At 38.2% G+C, this 19,245-nt stretch overlaps 1 protein-coding gene across 3 annotated transcripts in view; it reads left to right on the top strand.

The window, feature by feature from the left end:
* LOC131573054 (transducin-like enhancer protein 4) overlaps nt 1-13,427 on the top strand; it is a 97,843-nt gene extending 84,416 nt beyond the window's left edge. For 2 of the 3 annotated variants that reach the window (XM_058826633.1, XM_058826632.1), the window contains exons 10-20: nt 229-282; nt 911-1,063; nt 2,267-2,399; nt 2,681-2,874; nt 3,065-3,141; nt 6,234-6,483; nt 7,571-7,818; nt 8,719-8,866; nt 9,511-9,661; nt 9,991-10,067; nt 11,707-13,427. In XM_058826633.1, coding sequence (XP_058682616.1) covers nt 229-282; nt 911-1,063; nt 2,267-2,399; nt 2,681-2,874; nt 3,065-3,141; nt 6,234-6,483; nt 7,571-7,818; nt 8,719-8,866; nt 9,511-9,661; nt 9,991-10,067; nt 11,707-11,814 — 1,593 coding nt within the window. In that variant the 3' untranslated portion in view covers nt 11,815-13,427. The remainder of the gene's footprint in view (nt 1-228; nt 283-910; nt 1,064-2,266; nt 2,400-2,680; nt 2,875-3,064; nt 3,142-6,233; nt 6,484-7,570; nt 7,819-8,718; nt 8,867-9,510; nt 9,662-9,990; nt 10,068-11,706) is intronic. The other variant, XM_058826634.1, reaches the window with a different exon arrangement.
* Nucleotides 13,428-19,245: the final 5,818 nt, after the last annotated feature.

The following is a 19,245-nucleotide window of genomic DNA, read 5'->3' as shown; positions in this document are numbered from 1 at the left end:
TCTCCACCAATGTGAAGATGGGGAGGAATGCTGTAGTTGTGGCAACCTGCTAAGCAGAAGCCCTATAGGTGGCCTAAAGACTTCAATTGTATTACCACATAAAGTTTGGTAAAAGTACAAATGGTACACTGCAGATTTGTAAGCAGCCTTCCTCTGTTTTCATAGTTATTAAGAGACATTGGAATATTAAATAAAATTTTTTTAACACATTATGGTTTGTCATTGCAGGACAGTGATGGTGAAAAGAGTGATGACAACTTGGTAGTTGATGTTTCCAATGAGGTATACACAGTGGTGGTTCTTCTACCTTGCAGAAATGGTGGTGAGGGTATCTTCAGTGGTTTCTGTGCATATTGGTTTTATGAATAGGATTAGGGCATGTGCCTTCATAAAGGAACTTGATATGCCTGAGGGAATCTGGTTGTATCCTCTTTCTTTAGAATACAAATCAGATCTGAAACACTTACTTCTACAAAGTACTTGTTGTTTCTCCTATGAACAAAAAGTTCTTTTGAGATATTTGAAGCCAGTCCAGCACAACAGAGGGGGTACAGCTTGTAAGAGTATCTGTCTTTTCTTTCACTTTGGCCATGACTTCATGTGTGAACTTTATCAGGTCTGCCAAACACATTGAATCTTTTTAATCTGTCACTTGAAAAAAGATATTTACTTGCCTGTTTCAATATCCATAGATTGTTGGCATCAAATTTAAGAGTTTTTAAAAAAATAAACAACAAATTGTCCTTCATTATCCCCCCCAATTTTACAATTGTATCAGCTAAATCTATTAAGTATGGAAGGAATATGTCACTTCCTATGACAGATCTTCATTCCAAATTGAGGACTGCTCAAGACAAGAACTAGTGGCTAGTATGAAGTTTTTATGCTAACCCATATTCCTGATATTTAGGATCCTTCTTCTCCCCGTGGGAGCCCAGCACACTCTCCACGGGAAAATGGCTTGGACAAGACTCGACTGCTGAAAAAAGATGCACCAATTAGTCCAGCATCTATTGCGTCCTCTAGCAGTACTCCTTCCTCCAAATCCAAAGAACTTAGCCTTGTAAGTACTACAAAATGCTTCTGACCCCTAATCATAGGCTGAAATACGTGCTCACTGTATTTCTGTCTGGACACAGTTTGTATTTCCACAGCTGTTAATAAAACACAGTGAAGTATCAATTAAATATTAGTTTAATTCCTCTTTTCAAAGGAATCTAATGAATTAATAGAAAGTCCACAGTCTTTTTTGGAAATAAGAAGAGGTAATTTTCTCTGGTGATGTGAGTAGATGACAGATGGGGTGTTCTGAGAGATATTTTTCTCCTCCCCCATATGAAGAACTGTTATTCTGAGAATAAATAAAAATACACAGGGGTTTCTTGAGCTGTTTTCCTGTGCTGTGGTTTATAGCAAATTCAGTTCCCTGCATGGATGTGATTTGGTTGTTAGCTTTGTTTGAATTACCAGGCTATATACAACAACAATAATTTTTATTTTCTATCTAAAAAGTAATCTGTCATTTACAAGAGCCTTCTTTGACTTGCATCACAAATCATAATGCAGAAGAAAAGAGCTGCCTGCAAGGGGTGTTCTTTCCTTTCCTGTTTGTGGCCACAGTTAATCACCTACCTGAGCTGCACAGTAATTCCCCTCTTGGTTCTTCACAGGGCAGGGTATGCAGTTATTTTAAATAAATAAATAAATAAATAAAAAGCTTAAAGTGAATGTAGTGCTCAGGAAAGGTGATGGAATGACAGGTTCAGACCTGGGAATCAGTGGTGTGTCTGATGAACAAGTCTGTCACAAGAGCAGCACTGCACAGTTCCTGACTTTATACCCGTCACTGTCTTCATTCTGTGTTTCCAGCGCCACTCTTGGGTATGAGTAGTTGGTCAGTTTGGGGATTTTTTTTCTGCTCTTCTTGTCCATCCCTCACAGAAAAATTATAATGGGAGCAGGTCCATGAGCATAGTGAGACCACTGACAGATTTCACATATGCTGCCAGTTATCAGATGGCAATGATTTTTCAGTCATTTACCTCATTCTGAATTGTACAGATTCTCCTGATGAGAAAAGCAGTGAAGGCTGTAGTTAATTACCAAAGCCATTCTTGTCTTTTTCAGTGTCTTTGCATCTTCTTTTCATTGCCAGGGACTGCTGAAACCCAAACCCAGAAGCTAAATATCACTAATATCACTAATCACTAGCTATAAAGATAAAATAAGTTACAAACTGTCTTCCTTTTTCCTTCTTGGTGATTAGAATGAGAAATCTACCACTCCTGTGTCTAAATCAAATACCCCAACTCCACGGACTGATGCCCCAACTCCAGGCAGCAACTCCACTCCCGGACTGCGGCCAGTGCCCGGCAAACCCCCAGGTGTGGACCCAATAGGTTAGTGTCCAAATATTTTGGTGGTGTGAAACAGTGACCATTGGTCCTTTGTCAGGTTCCCTTTAAATCTGTAATGACAAGTCATTATGTTACAGATGCTTAAACTGGGTGCTGAGCCGGTTTTTCAGCACTGTAGTACAGTGTTGTGTGTCTTTCCTTGGCTGGCTGGCTGGTTGGTATGGGTTATTTGTGGGTTTTTTTTTCAGTTTTCCAAACTCATGTTTCATCTGATGGGTCTAGAATGCCTCTGTGACTTCTCACTTTCCCCCCTCTCCTTATAGCTTCAGGTTTAAGGACACCTATGGCAGTACCGTGTCCTTATCCTACTCCATTTGGTATTGTGCCACATGCTGGTATGAACGGGGAGCTCACCAGCCCTGGAGCTGCCTATGCTGGTCTACACAATATTTCCCCTCAAATGAGCGCAGCAGCTGCAGCAGCAGCAGCAGCGGCAGCTTACGGGCGATCTCCAGTGGTAAGTGTTTGCTGTTAGTGCATTTAGTTTTGAGAGCTGTTTACATTGAATATAAGACCTGTGGGGTTAACTCTAGTTCACTCACTTTGTGGTTTGGGGAGTATGCTATGGAGAACATGAATTAAACAGTCTTCCTTTGCCTAACTCTTACTTTAATACACCTTTTTGCTTTGCTTGGGGAAAACTATAGGTTGGTTTTGATCCACATCATCACATGCGAGTACCAGGCATCCCTCCTAATCTCACAGGCATCCCAGGAGGAAAACCGTAAGTATCAAACATTCAGCTTTAAAAGTCAATCATCTGTTGGAAGTCATGTTCCCTTGCTGGTTGGAATTCCCTTTAGCTACTGAAAACTATTGTGTGAATAGAAATAAGTATAGCTATTCAGCAAGAGCAGGAGACTCACTGTGTAATCTTAAAGTTGCATTTGTAAATTTGTTTTGAAGACTAATAGCAGGTGACATGGACTGGGTGATACAAAGTAAAGGAGACAGAAATAAATGGAAAAAGGAGATGAGCTTCAAATCTGACTGGTTGGTTGTGTATGGAAATGCAAGCTGGAATGGGATCTCAGCTTTCCATCTCTACTCTGCTTCTCAGTTTAAAAAAAATATTTCTTTGTTCACAAAAGCCTTGAAATTACTTGCAAGCTTAGCAGCTGTATGTAGTAAAGGGAATACTGAAATGTTTTGTTTGATTGAAAATACTGGGAAAATTATTTTATTATAATATTCAGATTCATCCTTGACGGAACTGACCCGTATAATGTGACCTGCTTTACCAGGCTTTTTGTGTTTTGAGCCTTGGAAGAAGAATTACAGAGACAAAGAACTCTCTGTCTCACATTCCTCATGAGATAGAGAACAGAAAAACTGGAGCAGCTACACAGACTGGGATCATATTGATCCAGATTTTCTTTAAGATTCACCCAGTTCCACTTCCTTGTGACACTTCTGGGAGACTGTGACCAGTTCATACTGGTTTGATAGCCAAGGGGTATTTGTCCCAGTCCTTTTCAAGTTCTTTTACGTGTGAACATGTTTGTGTAGGAATGGTTGAGGTTAGTCAGGCACTTGGATTTGTGTGATAAATGCATATGTTTACCTGCCAGTGAGCTTGCAGATGCACAGGGTTAGGAATATACAAGTGGTCAGGCCTAGTGCCTGTAACTCCTTGGGTACACACATCACACAAATCATGAACCAGGTCCAGATCTCTCAGGCGTCGCAAGCTGGTAACCACTTTAATTTACTTGTCTGCTAGTTGTGCCACCCTGTTAGGTGAATGCCTCAGGCAGGTATGGAAGTTGATGTACAGCAGCTTGCAGACCAGCTGCTTGCATTAAAAATTCTGTGGGGCACAGATCTTCATCCATTATATACAGTGGGCTCTAAGAAATGTCTTGATGTAATGTTCAAATGCTTGCTGGATTTAAGTTCATCCCTGATGGAGCCAGTCACCTGGAAAGAAGTCTCTGGATCTGCTAGGCTTTGATGGCTGTGGTGAGAGAAATGGCAATTGCAGGGGTTCAGAGACCTCCCTGCTCACATCTTACTTCTGTTAAACTAGAGAGGAATAAAACATGAGGCAAACTGAAATCAAATCACTTAAATTCTGGTATATCTCCAAGATTTTTAAATGTTGTGTCTCTGTTGATCTCTGTTTCAAACATTTAAATATAACTGTCATTTGTCTACCAGAGGGCTTGAAACTTTAAAAGTCTGTGGTTCTTTTAGCATGCTTGTATTGACTTTAGCATGATTGTATTGACTTTGTCTTGAGTGTGATAGTTGTCACATCTTCTGGGATTGTTATTTTCTCATTTATTCCTTTTTCACCTTAAAGGGAAATATGTGTAAATTCTCTGTGCTGTTGAGTATTATGAAATGAAGTGGGCAGCATATGGTACATTTGGCCCCTAATAACTCTTTTTTCAACTTTGGTATTGTATCAACTCTTGAGTATTGTACAGTATATAAATACTGAAAGATAGTATATCAATAGGAAAGATAGCTAATGTATTTTGTCCCACTGAAAATTATTGATCTAGTGTTAATGCATTATGAATCTTAAATGACAAATTCAGTAGTTTAATTGTAATACTGAGTTTATTCACTTCAAAGTATCAATTAAGGAAGTGAACTTACAAAGTATTCTCATAAAACAATTACTTCGTGAGCTCTTCTCATCCCACTGTTGTGACAATGGATTTTTCATAAGCATTATGATGATTTTTTAGGTCTAAGAAAATTAAAGCCTTCCATTAAGCATACCTTGGTATGTATAGGTAAACCCTCTTAAAAATTTGTGCTTTTGTAATAGATGTGATGTATCAGGTAGCATCTCAGAACAAGGCAATTTTACAACCTAACTGTTCTCCCTGGAAAATACTTCGAGATAAAGCTGTTGATAGGTTATTCACAGGTGGCATAAGAGGCAATCACAGAACAGATTCTTTCTCAGTGAGAGGCCTGATTTTGGCAAGAGAAACTGGGATCTGTAGCATCCACAAAAAAAAAAAAAACAAAAAACAAGAAAACCCAAACCCAAAACAAACCACAAAACAGAAAAAAATCCATTGCAGTGCGTTTTTGCTGGTCTGTCATGTCAGCTGTCAGCAACTGTGCCTTGAGGACTTAACTCCTCAGTGTTGGTGGAATTTTCACTGCACCCTTAGGTACAGTGCTGAGCAGTTTTGCTCAAGGGGCCTGGGACCCACAGTACATTTGGGACAGATTGGCAGCAGTCCAGCTGAAGCTGCCACATAAGAGTCAGTAAAGCGAACAGCCAAATGTCCCCTGGCACACAGCTACCCACTATGCTCTGGCAGCAACCAGCCAACTATTTCTGTCTTCCAGGGGGCCCTGACCTAACCTTCCTTCCCTTTTCTGCATGCAGTGATATCCCCAAAATATCATCCAAAATTATATATAGCCTCACTCATGCCAGAAATCATCATAATGTGAGTTGTAAAAGCTCATTTGACTGGTGCTCAACTTTCCACATTAAAAGCTGAACACCTATGTTTGTGCTTTGAGAGCCATCATATAGATAAATAAATGTTTTTTCCTTACATGATTAAAATACCTGATAATAGCCCAGTTGAGTAGAGCAGGGTGCTAATAACACCAAGGTTGTGTGTCCAGTCCCTATATGGCCATTCATTTAAGGGATGGACTCGATGATCCTTGAGGGTCCCTTCCAGCTCAGAATATTCTGTGAAATATCTGTGAAAAAATTGAGCTGATGGCACAAAGTGAATGCCTGCAGTGGAAGCACATCTTTGATTCTATTTTCCTTAATGGGCTTGAAGTAAAACTCTTTAAATCACCGCCTTAATTTTTTTTCTCCCTCAGAGCATACTCATTTCATGTAAGTGCAGATGGTCAGATGCAGCCAGTTCCTTTCCCTCCTGATGCCCTCATCGGTCCAGGAATCCCTCGCCATGCCCGTCAGATCAACACCCTGAACCACGGGGAAGTTGTGTGTGCAGTTACCATCAGCAACCCCACGAGACACGTGTACACGGGTGGGAAGGGGTGTGTCAAGGTTTGGGACATCAGCCACCCTGGCAACAAGAGCCCTGTCTCTCAGCTGGACTGCCTGGTAGGTGAACAGCAGCATGGAAAGAAGTGAACAGAACACTGAAAGAAGATAGGACCTTGTGTTAAGATTGCAGTGATAGCACTATGGTGTAAAGGGCAAGTGGGTGGTGGTGTCACAGGTTGGTATGGCATTTCTAACTGTGCTCTTTTTCATTAGAACTGAGGTTGAAGTATGTTCCTCACCATACTTGTGGGTTTTTTCTCCCACAATGAATCAAAACATTTTTAATTTCCTAAGATTGTGGTAGGAGGAAAGATCAAAGACAGCACAGCAAGTATTGTTTATAAACTTTGACATTCGCTGGCAATCTTAGAGCTTGTTGATAACCTATCATGCTAAAAATTGCTGTCTTTCAGCTGTATTCTCTCAGAATATTTGGGGATTGTGTCACCTACTTTGTGTATGTGTATGTGTATGAATGCATTGACCTGTCTTAATGTGGCAATTAAAAATATCCCTGTATGTTATTCACAAATTATTTGAATGTGCTAACAAGATGAACTATTGTTAGCAGCTTTTCTCTTGTCATTTACCAGTTCTTGGTGAGATATTGCTGCTTGTTACAGAGGCAGTAAAATGAGAACTGTGCAGCACGTGTAGACTTACAATGAATTGCTACACAAGTTGCTACACAAATGAGGAAAATTGCCCAAATATTTTCCTCTGACATCTCCTAGATGGTGGCAGCAAGTCTCACTGGAATGGGAAGGGGGAAAGTGTGCAGGGAATTTGGTACTCTCCCATGCTGAGAGGTTAATGTGCTGAAATAAACAGAGTATGAAAATACAACTTTCTACACCAGCTGTCAAATTCAGCTATCTTGAATTGTTTTGGGCTGGGTTCAGGTCTTTGCATTTTGATGCTAATTAAGATTAAATATCTTTCACTACTGAATTTTGTAGATCAAGTTGAAGTACTTCCCTAATGTCATGTAATTTTCTGGCATTAATACACTTTATCATTGTCATAAGTATAAATGGCTCATTAAAACCAGGAGGGAATACAATACTTTTATGGATTTCTGCTCTCATGTTAATGCTGTTTTCTTTCCTCATGAGTAATCTCTTGATGGCTTCTGTCTCCACAGAACAGAGACAACTACATCCGTTCCTGCAGATTGCTCCCTGACGGCCGCACCCTGATTGTTGGTGGGGAAGCCAGCACGTTATCCATTTGGGACCTGGCAGCTCCAACTCCTCGCATCAAAGCAGAGCTGACATCTTCTGCTCCAGCTTGCTATGCCCTAGCTATCAGCCCTGATTCCAAGGTCTGCTTCTCTTGCTGTAGCGATGGCAACATTGCAGTGTGGGATCTGCATAACCAGACTTTAGTAAGGTAGGTCAACCAAACTGGATCATCAGGTTGTGAAGAATTATTTAGACACAGCAGTAAATGTGCTTTTGCACATATATTCTATTTTCTCCATACATAGATGCTTCCAGTATTTTGTTGTTCAGCATAGCCAGGGTAATACCTTGACAAAAGTCTATATGATTATTTATAAGTTTTGAGAGTTTCACAGTTCCAGGCCTTTTGATCAGTCCATAACTACAGTGGCCTAAATATCAGCTGATATCAATACTGCTGTAGATTCCTTGAACAGATGATTTTCTTTGTTTCCATGCAATACATTGCTCTCACTCTAATCCCTTTAATCCAGGAAATATGTTTTGTTTAAAGATATGTGTATACTATGTATAGTATATACTATGTATACTGCATTGCAGACTTAGCCTTTCAGGAGTATGGGTTGAGGCTCAACACTGATGCACAGTAAGCTCTGGTCACACAGAACTTCTCTGCGTGCTGCACTTTGTATCTGTTGTTACATGTAATATCAATGTTGCATGTAAAATCAAGCTTTTACTACCTGATGTTACCATTTAGACTGCTCTTTTTTTTTTAACATCAGTGACCTGCAAATTTTTCTTAGACTAAGGTAATTTTGCTGATCATGCTACAGTCTTCTGGAGGGAATGACTATTTTGAGTAGTGGGTTTCACACAGCCAGCAGCAAAGATTTCCAGAGTACCTGACTCTTAAAGTGTTCCTTTTGAAATCAAATTAGCTGTCTGGCCTAATTGCATCATCAATTCATCGCAAAACTCACATGACTGTCCCAGAGTTCGTATTAATCTGGGATTGCTATTGGAATCTAAGTTACAACTCAGGAACTGAAAGAAGGTATTTTGTACTTTTGCTCAGAATGTACTGATCCTCTTTTAATATTTTCAGGCAATTCCAGGGCCACACAGATGGAGCGAGCTGTATTGACATTTCTAATGATGGCACTAAATTATGGACAGGAGGTCTGGACAATACAGTCAGATCCTGGGATCTCAGAGAAGGGAGGCAGCTACAGCAACATGACTTCACATCACAGGTTCAGTCTCAGAACCTTTGGCATGTTAACAAAATTTTCTCATGTTTATTTAAAACAAGCATATTTAATTTTTTTTTTCCTTTATAAGCAAAAAATCAGTCTCAAAGAAAACTCCAAAGGATTTTTCCCTTAGTCTTGTATACTTTGTTGTTGTTGTTGTTGTTGTTTTGTTTTGGTTTTTTTTGTTTTTGTTTTCTTGTGGCAGCTAAATGTCTATCTGGATTATGACTGTTTGACAGATTAGTACCTCTCCCATGAGAGTAAGGGAAAATCGGTTTTATAAAACATGTGCCAGATTAAAATGTTCCTCTCCTCAATCTGTTCCCATTTCTGTAGGTCCAAGTTCAAAAATATTTTATGAAAATATTTTAAATGCTGTCAGATAAGCTTGGACATTAACTTTTATAGTTTGATTCAATACTTCACTACTGCAGTTTTAATAACATTTAATAGCATAGTTTTGCAGCTGTGTTTGCATGAACTAACTTATCTTCATTACTGTAGTAATTGGATTGTCATGTTTTTAAAACTGCAGTAGACCAAAAGTGTGAGTTTGCATAGTGCTAACAGTGTAGCAAGGGTCAGTTTTGAATATCTCAAGCTCATTCCTTTACTGATTGAAGCATGTGCTGTGCTGATTACAGATCTTCTCACTGGGCTATTGTCCAACTGGTGAGTGGTTGGCAGTAGGAATGGAGAACAGCAATGTCGAGGTGCTGCATGTTACTAAGCCGGACAAGTATCAGTTGCATCTTCATGAGAGCTGTGTGCTGTCACTCAAGTTTGCTCACTGTGGTAAGCAGATCTTTCTATATCAGTGTTTTCCTTAACAAAAAATTCATTCAAGGTTACCCTTAAATTTAAATGCAATATAGTTATTAAATTACAGAGTGTAGTTGAAAACTAGGTATTAAATTTAAGTATTATGGTTATTCAGAAAACTCTGTCTGACTGCTTTTTTCTATGTACTGCTTATTTTGTGATGGAACATCATAGTGCAACCAGATGAAAATGTTACTGTTCTTCGGCTATGTGTGAATGCTTTGTTTTTACAATCATCTGTTTCTTGAGGTGTATTCCTTGAAAACAAAATGCAGTAATAACATTTAATCAATCTGTTGCAGGCAAATGGTTTGTAAGCACTGGAAAAGATAATCTTCTTAATGCTTGGAGAACACCTTATGGAGCCAGTATATTCCAGGTAATAATCTCCTAAAAGCTGTTTTCCACATACATTAAAGTGCACTAGAGCTGCACATCTCAGGGTCTGTCAGTAGCCTAAGGAGTTTTCAGGTGGAAATGCAGCTAATTACTGTAGTCCTTAAAGAGTTTGTCTGTAATTAGAGAAAGAAATGTTTTTGTCCTTTTTACCATTTCACTAATTCAGCTCTTAGAGTAAAGTAGCCCTTTAATCTAAAAATGTTGTTTATAGTCTTCTTTCTCACATTATTCTGCATATTGGTGGAATACAGTACCCAAGTCATGTTGTTAGGTGAACAGTCACTGAAGGTCTGAAATGTAGCAGTGGAAGTCATACTATAAATGTGTATTTTTCTTGGATGATGTGTTGGTAGATTGGACCAGCAGACTCCTGAGCTGAAAACTGAAGCGATAAGGACTATATTGAATATTTATATTGAAGTATAACTGAAAGCTGCAACCTATCTATAGTCCCTCTGTGCCCAGTTTTAATAGCATTTCAGTGCCAATAGAAAAGTGGGACTTTTGGCATGTCTTTCTGTTCTTTCACCTGCAGACACCTGTAGATTTGGAATTTTTTTACAAAATTTAACCGTTTAGCTGGCTCTAGTTTAAATGAGCAGTCTCATGTGCACTGATGACTGCCATGTCTCCACTTTGGAGACAGTGCAGTTTATTTTGATATGAGAAAGGTAGGTTCTAAGTTTTCCTAGTAGAGGCTGTTCATTTCTAGAACCAACCCCCATAGACAGCCCAAATCATCCTAACAAGAGCACATTCCCCTTAAAAGTGATATTAAAAACTCCAGTATGACATTCTTACCGAGGGGTACATAAGGAAATTTCTAGTGCAGTGAACAGAGGTGTTTTTGCCAAAACACAGCATGACTGGGAAGTGTTTAGCTCTTGTGGTAACAGGCAGAAAATCATGTGGACATGTATCTTTATGTAAAGAAGACATGCACTGAACAGCAAGGTGAATGTGACAATGCATACACTTCATCTTAGAACAGACAGTAAAGCCAGAAGAGGCAGAGCTGCTGCAACATGCTTGTATCCTGTGTCCCATCCAGCTCCTACACACTTGCTGTGTGTCCTGTTCTACCACAGTGTCTTTTCCTACTTGCGTCCTCTGTGATGAATTCCTTTGTGCAATGCTTTCGTATTCTTGTGTTGGGGAAGTAATGAGAGGAGATAGATTTATTTCTGTGGAGTCTCTTTGTTTCATACCTGTGGATATGTAGGGCTTTGAAGTGTTTCTCTGTGTGAATTTCTTGTTTACAACAAAGGAAGTGGGAAGAAGATGGGTTTTCATTCATTTTTATGCAAATCAAATGCATAAAATATTAATAAATTCTCATCCTTGTAAAGTATATAGAAAGCGCTACTTCTATTTGTTTGATTGATAGATTACCTCTAGGCCCATAATATTCACTTCCCTCTCTACCACTGCTTTATTTTACAATAGATCTTACTGTGGAACAAAAGTATTTAAAAAAAATTTGCCTCTATGGTACTGATACTTTAATGAGCTTTTCATGTATTCCCTATCTATAAATTCTTCCAATTAATCTTCAAGCCCTTCAGGATTGAAGGACTGGAAAGATGTAATTTTATTTTTCCTTTTCTCTTTTCTTGTAGTCCAAAGAATCTTCATCTGTGCTTAGCTGTGATATCTCTGTGGATGACAAATACATTGTCACTGGCTCTGGGGACAAGAAAGCTACAGTCTATGAAGTTATTTATTAGAGACAAATCTGAATGCAGACAGAACTCCTTCTCCTAGCACTTTGCCGTATATTCTTTTTTTTTTTTTTCTTTCTAAACTGAAAACTTAAATGCTCATCACAGTTGTAGAATTTATTTTTACCTTCTTAACTTGCTATTGATTTGTGAATGTTCATTAAGAACTTGTGATACCAAATTGTCAGATACCTACTTGGAAGAAGATGGAATAAGCATACTTAATGGTGACCTTGACTCTTTAATTATGTATTATAGCTGTAATGTATTTATTTTGTTTAAAGAAGGCTTTCTAACAATGAACTAATTAAATAAAGCTGTCTGGCCCGGCTTTAGTTTGCAAGATGCATCATATACTTGTGTTTTTGCAGGTGGATAAATTGGGGATCTTGGAGAAGGATGTTCAGGAGATAGTTAAAATTACACTAAATAGACTTGTAGTTTCTATTTAAAAAAATAAACTTTGTTATATTTTTTAGTCCTGTTCTTGGATGAGACCTCTAAGTGTTATTACAGTATAATTATTTGGTGGGAAGATGCTGTATCTTAACTATTTTAGACAGTCTTGGAAACTTAGGAAATTGCAAACCGTAGCCAGTGATCTACATGCCTGTGATGAATGGCAAATTCAGTTCACATCTAAATTAAATTCACTTTAAGTAAGAATGTGCTAATTTATATATTTGCAATGTTAATATAGCATCTTGTGTACAGATTTGTTCTCAATGCTTTTCTGTTGATAAACATAAAGCATTTTGGTGTCAAGCTAGGTTTTTTAATATAAACACCTCTCTTTGTTATATTGTAGAGAGTACAATAAGTTGCCTCAAAGAATCACCTTTGTTACTTCTGGAAACTTTTGCAATGTTTCCTTGAAAATGGGGATATGTGTCTTTAGGCAATTTTTCAATTACAAGAGATTATGAAAAATATTTGATATGTTCTTTGGAAACTGCACTGAAATAAGAATGGATGCCTACCAATATACAAACTACAAAAGCAATGACCTCTGAGGTAGGATGTACAAGAGTACTCATTCCGACATACAAAAAGGAATGGATTCTCACTGGGATAAGGACTTGCTTTGTTCGCCAGCAGTTCAATCCAAGTCTTGATTGGATGTCCCTAAAACGGACGCAGACTGAGCCATTGTGCCAGAGACAACATGTTATCTTTTTATGTTGTTGTTGTTGCTGTTAAACTATGATCTGTGACTTTTTTTTTTTGAATGCTTTAAAAAAAAAATCTTTAAGTCTGTGGATCTGCTGATGTACAGTGCCTTTGCTGCTATGGATCAAAATCAAGAGACCCGTGTAGATAAATCTTATTGTATAAGTAGAAAATTACTTAATTTCATACTAGAAATGGATTGATGCTGCAAGTTAAAATGGACTGTTTATTGAAGTTCCAAATGTGGTAGCAAAAAATGGTGTCTTAAGTGCTTAGTGTTTGATGTCATTAACAGTTTCGTAATACTCTACATTGTAGAAAGATTTTGATACTAAACTGTGTCATTGTACATAGTTCTAATGCATTGTATTGACCACCAGTACTTCTATAATGGTAGATTATTGTTTGTGCATTCAGACTTTTAAGCATTAAACATAAGTTACTTGTAAGATGCATTTTTCTTCTTTTTTTCCCCCTTCCCTCTTTGTTGTATGTGTGATAATCTCAGTCACACGTGCAGCCGTTCGTTTACAGTACATACCACTACAGATACTTGTGGTTTTGCCACTGAAACACAATGTAGAGTTTCAGCTGAGATAGTGAAACCTATGAATTTATAGTTTCTCAGTTACTTGACTGCACTGATTCTGAACACTTGGAAGCATCTGACCTCACCTGTCACCTAAGAGTTTGCTGTTTCCCAGTTTTGTGGTTTCCCATCTAACATACCTACGTTATCCCATACCTTGGGAGAGAGTGAAGTTGAGGACCATTACTGCTCACATGCCCAGTGAGTATGTGGAGCTCAGCAGGATTTGGGAGGGGTGTTGCACTGCAGCATCACACCACGGTTTCCTCATCCAGACCTAAAGTCTATTCGCACTCAAAGACAGCTAGCTCTCACCAACGTTTGGATTTAGATCAAGGATTTCGTCCAGCTTCCATGAAGTTAATGAATGCAAGTTAAAATGAGCTTGGGCAAATTAATGCACTCCTGGGAGGGGTGGCAGAGGGAGGAGCTATGTAACAGGAAAAAAGGAAATGGAAAAAATCCAAGGGAAAATTTGAATTTTGTTCTATAACCCATTTCTGAAATGATGCCGGGCATGGTGGAAATCCCCAAGCATGCAAGCCTGTTGTGATATGACAGGCTGTGGTGACTGCTGGTACATGAACCCAAGCTTAGAAATATTTTGGGTTTTCTTGAAATGTCAAAACAAGACGTAAGTTGATGAAGTCATTTACTTGTACTCTGAGTGATTAGGTAATACTTGTTGAAGGGGGAGAACTTCCCGCAGAGCTATTAGTTCCTTAGACTTAACAGTGAAGAGATCTCACACAGAATAATGTAAGGTTTCACTTCTGCTAAGGTTCTGTGCCACTTAATACAATAATGCTCCTAATGCTCCATAAAAGTAAACAGGGTACAGATACATTCTGTTAATACTTACTCTTCTCTGAAGAAATAGTATTTGCTAGTTATAAACATATTGGAGACACCTTATCTTTTCAAAGCCATTCAAAAATGTAAAAGGGTGTAATAGGGTGTATACCATTTACTAAAAAAAAAGAAAACACCTGCCAAACACAATGTTTGGAGAGGATGTTGTATTTTTATGTAATAGTTCAGGCATGAGATTATTTAAAACATGTAAGATAAAGCATTCCTTTAAATAGAGTAAAACATTGCCTACACCTGAATTTGTAACAGAGCTAGTTTTGACAGCAAAGTAATATATACTTCTGAAGCAGCCTGCCATATATGTGCTTATTAATGTTTGTATTCATGGCTTGTAAGCAGTGTAGGAATCAAATGCTTTAATCCAGGATTACTGCAGTTAAATGTGTAGTTATATCCTGATTTTTTCCCCTTCAAGGCTGAATGCAAGTTAGAGATGGTACAGAGCTACTTTCTGTTTTTCAGTTATACATACATAGGGGTCATGTTCCTTTTTTCATTCGTTTTGTTTGCAACTGCACAGCACTATTTAGTGTAATGTTTTGATGCAGATGTGTTTTGTGCCACAAATTTTAGGCAAAAGTACTCCAAATTCAAGGTACAACCATTTCTTTCTCTGTATTCTTCCCTTCTCACATGTTGTTTAGTGATGTTCCTTTGTAATTTTTATATATTTTCTGACTGGTCAGTATAGGTAGGTTTAAAGGGAACACTTTCTATCAAACCAGTGTTTTCTAAAGATATGCTATTTAAAATTGTATTTCTCTGTTTCTTTTTATCCAAAAGTGATTTCTCTCTCCTATTTCTTAAGCTACTCCATTACATAAAAAGAAAATAAGATTTACTTTACTAGCCATGATTTTCATGTATGAGGGATTTTAAGTCTGTACTGAAATAGTTCAAATTGGATTTGGTGTATTGCATTGAACTCTGGCATCTGAAGAAGATATAAAATTCCTTCTTCCTGAAACGTTGATAGCTGTGTGGGAGAAACAGGAAGGTAGCTATGCAGGTCTACATATGCCTGGACTGTATTCTACAAAAACATGCGAGGTCCTTGGCACAAGCAAATGCTTCTTTTGTTGCTACCCTATTTATTTCTGATCATTCCAACTGAAATCCAGATGTGACAAGCTTCTACTCAAGGATTTGTGTTCTGAAAGAAAATTAAACAAAATGAAATAAAAGAAAATTAAACAAAATAAAATAAAAGTATAAAATAGAATAGAATAAAATAAAATAAAAAATAAAATACAGTTTCTGTATGTGCAGGAGTCTAGAAATTCAAAGCATAACTTGGGTAGCACTGTTTCTCATTTATGTTGAATATACTACATCTTTGTGGCACCAAATCAACACTGCATACAGCAATACAAAAACACTTTAGAATATAAAGTATGGCTATGGAGAAGAATGCCACTTAGAATCTTTCAGAGCAAGTGCACTCTGAGTAGTTCATCCAAAGAGCTGCTCTCACATGGTATGTAGGAGGGTATTTGCCTTCAGTACTGGAGGGCTTTTCTGATACTAACATTTTGCAGTGACTACAGTGGTTTTGAAGAGGGTTGAGCAGTTTGGGAAGAACAGCCAGCCAGTTCTACCATATATTTACATGAGAATCCTGTTCCCAGACATAGCAGGAGGTGAATCCTGGAGTGGTGTGCTGTAGAAGATCATCTCTGACAAGCTCTTAAATAATGCACCTGCCACGTCTGCTTTTGAACCAAGAGTTACTGAACATAGCCCTTGAGATTTCACGTTTCTTCCAGTATTTGGACTACAGCGTTTCCACTGCACAGCAAGAAATTTTTATGTCAAAACCAATAAATGTTCTTACTCTTACCAAATGATTTTCTGTCCCAGTTACAAGGAAACAGTATTATAGTGTCTTTTTTTATTATTAAAAATGGTGTAGTCTGACATTTACAACATGTCCATAAACCTGCCAGGGAGTGCAAAGAAGCTCTTCCGTGGGGTCACTTTGACTCACATGGTTATGTTCTAAAACATTGCAGAAATAAATTTTCCCTTGTTTTGGGAGAGATTAACCTGCAATATCACGCGCACAATGTACAAATTAAGGGGAGGGACTGTCTAGTGGTTACTTCTGCATCTGTGATTTGGACTTAGCTGATTACTCCAGAATGCTAAAATGCATCTGAAGGGTAAAATCAGTAAGTACAAATATTTAAGGATTTTAAAAAAAAAATCTGCTGTTCTACAGTAATTATATTGACCCAAACTGTCTTTTAATGTCATATCAAGCTAAGCATCTGTATTACACTTGCTTTTCATATTCAAATAAAAGAAGGGGGTGGAGGAATTTTAAGCTAATCTTTATCTTTCAATCAAATCTGTCTTTAAAAAATACCCCAATGCTAGTGCTTGAAGAAGTAATTTTCTTGGGTTTATTGTCATTATACTTGAAGAATTTGATAACAAATATGCTGCAGCACTATCCACAGTAATGCCACAAATGAGAATAGGTGATACAGCTGCTATCAGAAGTTAGGGGTTAGAGAATGCTGGGGGAAAAGTTTGATTTGGTGGTCAAAAGTGTTAACTCATTTCCTGATAAAAAACAATATGGAATTTTAGCTGCAAATTTTAATGTGCTGTCTGTCCAGTATGGCTTAGGGCTTCAGGGGGTTTCAGCATTTCTGTCTTGATTTTTTTAACTGCAATTTAGGACACATTTGATTCAAAAATGGTAATTAAGGGCAACTTTGGTCCTAGGACCATGGGCAAGAGGTGGCATCTGGAATGAGTTGCTCTGCTTCTGATTCCAGCCTGTGCTCTGTGCTGCCTGACACCTAGTGAAATGCTTTGCATGAGCCCTGTGTAAAGTGTTTTTATGTTCTCCTTCACAAAAGGCATTATCTAAGGGCTAGCTATCCATTATTTTGAAAAATTTGTCACAGCTGTATTGAAATATAGGGAGGCATTTTCTGTTGGGAAAAGAACAAGGAGGACCTCTGGGGAATCAAGCATTTCAACTCCTTATCAAGCACTGTAAATGTGCAAATGAGGCAGTCACACTGCTGTGTTATAAACTGTCAGTCTTCTGCTAGAGTGGGAAGAAAAAAAACCCCTAAAATATATGATACAAAGATAATAGACTATCTTGTGTTTCAGCATGGCTTTAAGGTATTAGGTATGAAGTCCAATTTGCACTCATTTTAGAATAAATAAGCATGAATCCTCTTGTGATATTAATGGCCACCTAACAAAAAAAAAAAAAATAGCAGCTGAAAGAATGAGGATAGTTACCAGGCTTTCTTGTCTCTAACATGAGGCAATATTATAGAAAAAAAATCTGCTCCTTTTTTAACCTTGTGTGAGCAGCGATGTTAATATTCCAATGAAAATATTTTTTCTAAAGCAATGCTAATGTCATCCTCCTATTTGCCTATGCACACGTCTTTGCTGAATAAAAAAATTCCCACCTCCATTGCAAATTAGCTTATTTTACCCAAGCTTTTAAGAATAATTAGAATAGCTTCTCTATGTCATAGCAGTTTTAGGGTTTCTTGCAGGTTGTGTGTGATTCCAGTGATACTTTCTCACTTACTCATCTCCCTCTGAGAACCTTCCTGAAGCTAGAGTTCATTGCTGCGAAGATGCTCTTGGTTGTGGCTTGGTCTTGCTCTCAGGGGTTGCTCAGTGAATGGGGATGGGAAGCATTCACAGGATTTTGCTGGCTGTAACAACTGCTGTAACAGCTGTTACAGACTCACTTATGCCTCCTCCTTTCTCTGAGCAGTCTTAAATAAAGAGATGCAGTAGGAGCAGTCCTTTGTGCAGCTGACCCTTCTGCTTTACCAAGTTTCACAGGTGCTCATCATCTGGAAATGACAGAGGAGGAGAAGCAGCTAGGAGTTCTAGGTAGGCTCAATGTGCCAGTGGAGACAGCCATGAAAAAGACAAATGTGATACAGGATGTGTCTGGAGAGGCATTTGCTGCAGAAATAGGGAAGTATTGCTGCCATTCATTATACAAGGCACTGGTGAGACCTTGCCTAGAATAGTGAGTACAAACCTGGTCACCCATGTTCAAAAATCTTAATTGAAAATGGGACTGATAAGAAGAAGAGTGTACCTTACCAGACAGACTGTAAAAACAAGAGGATGGAGAATGTGTCATGTAAGGAAAGGCTATGTCCTTTTAATCTTTCTGGGTGGCAGACCAGGAGCAGATACAAATGTTGTCTAAAAATACCTCAAATGTCTATTCATCAATGGTGATGGTATTACAACTGAAAGATAAATCTAGCACAAAAAAAAATACAAGTGAAGAAAACAGTGTAACCTGGAATTAGAGAGGCTCTGTAGAGAGCAGGCTACCCTTCATGGCTTTCCAATGCAGAGATGGCCAGGAAAAAGCAGACTGCTTTAAAGGAACAGAATGATATGTTTATGAAAATGTGTGTGTGACTGCAGGATATTGGCATCATGGGTCTCTCCCAGTCCTTCTTACATGCTTGATCTGACTGTAAAAAGAATATCTTATTGTAATGGAATGAAGAGGTGTTTATTTTGGAAAGAAGCTTGGTGGGTGAAGAGAGCGGAAGAGAAGGGCTGTCAAACACAAAACATGCACTTTGGAATGTTTTTTGTGCAGCTGAAAAACAAACAGTTCTCCCTAGGTCTATTTATTATGACACTGCTTCTCTGAAAACAAGAGTTGAAAAGAGAACCACACATAACACAAGCATAACAATGCAGTGTGCTCTGGCCTACTTAGACTCACTGGTTTGTACTCCATCAGCCCAGATGATCTGGTTTCTCTTGTAAGTCAAAAGTGTTTG

Source organism: Poecile atricapillus, chromosome Z (assembly GCF_030490865.1).
Source record: "Poecile atricapillus isolate bPoeAtr1 chromosome Z, bPoeAtr1.hap1, whole genome shotgun sequence".
Lineage (NCBI taxonomy): Eukaryota > Metazoa > Chordata > Aves > Passeriformes > Paridae > Poecile > Poecile atricapillus.
Note: the sequence above shows the minus strand (reverse complement) of the source record. Positions and strands in the feature narration are given on the sequence as shown.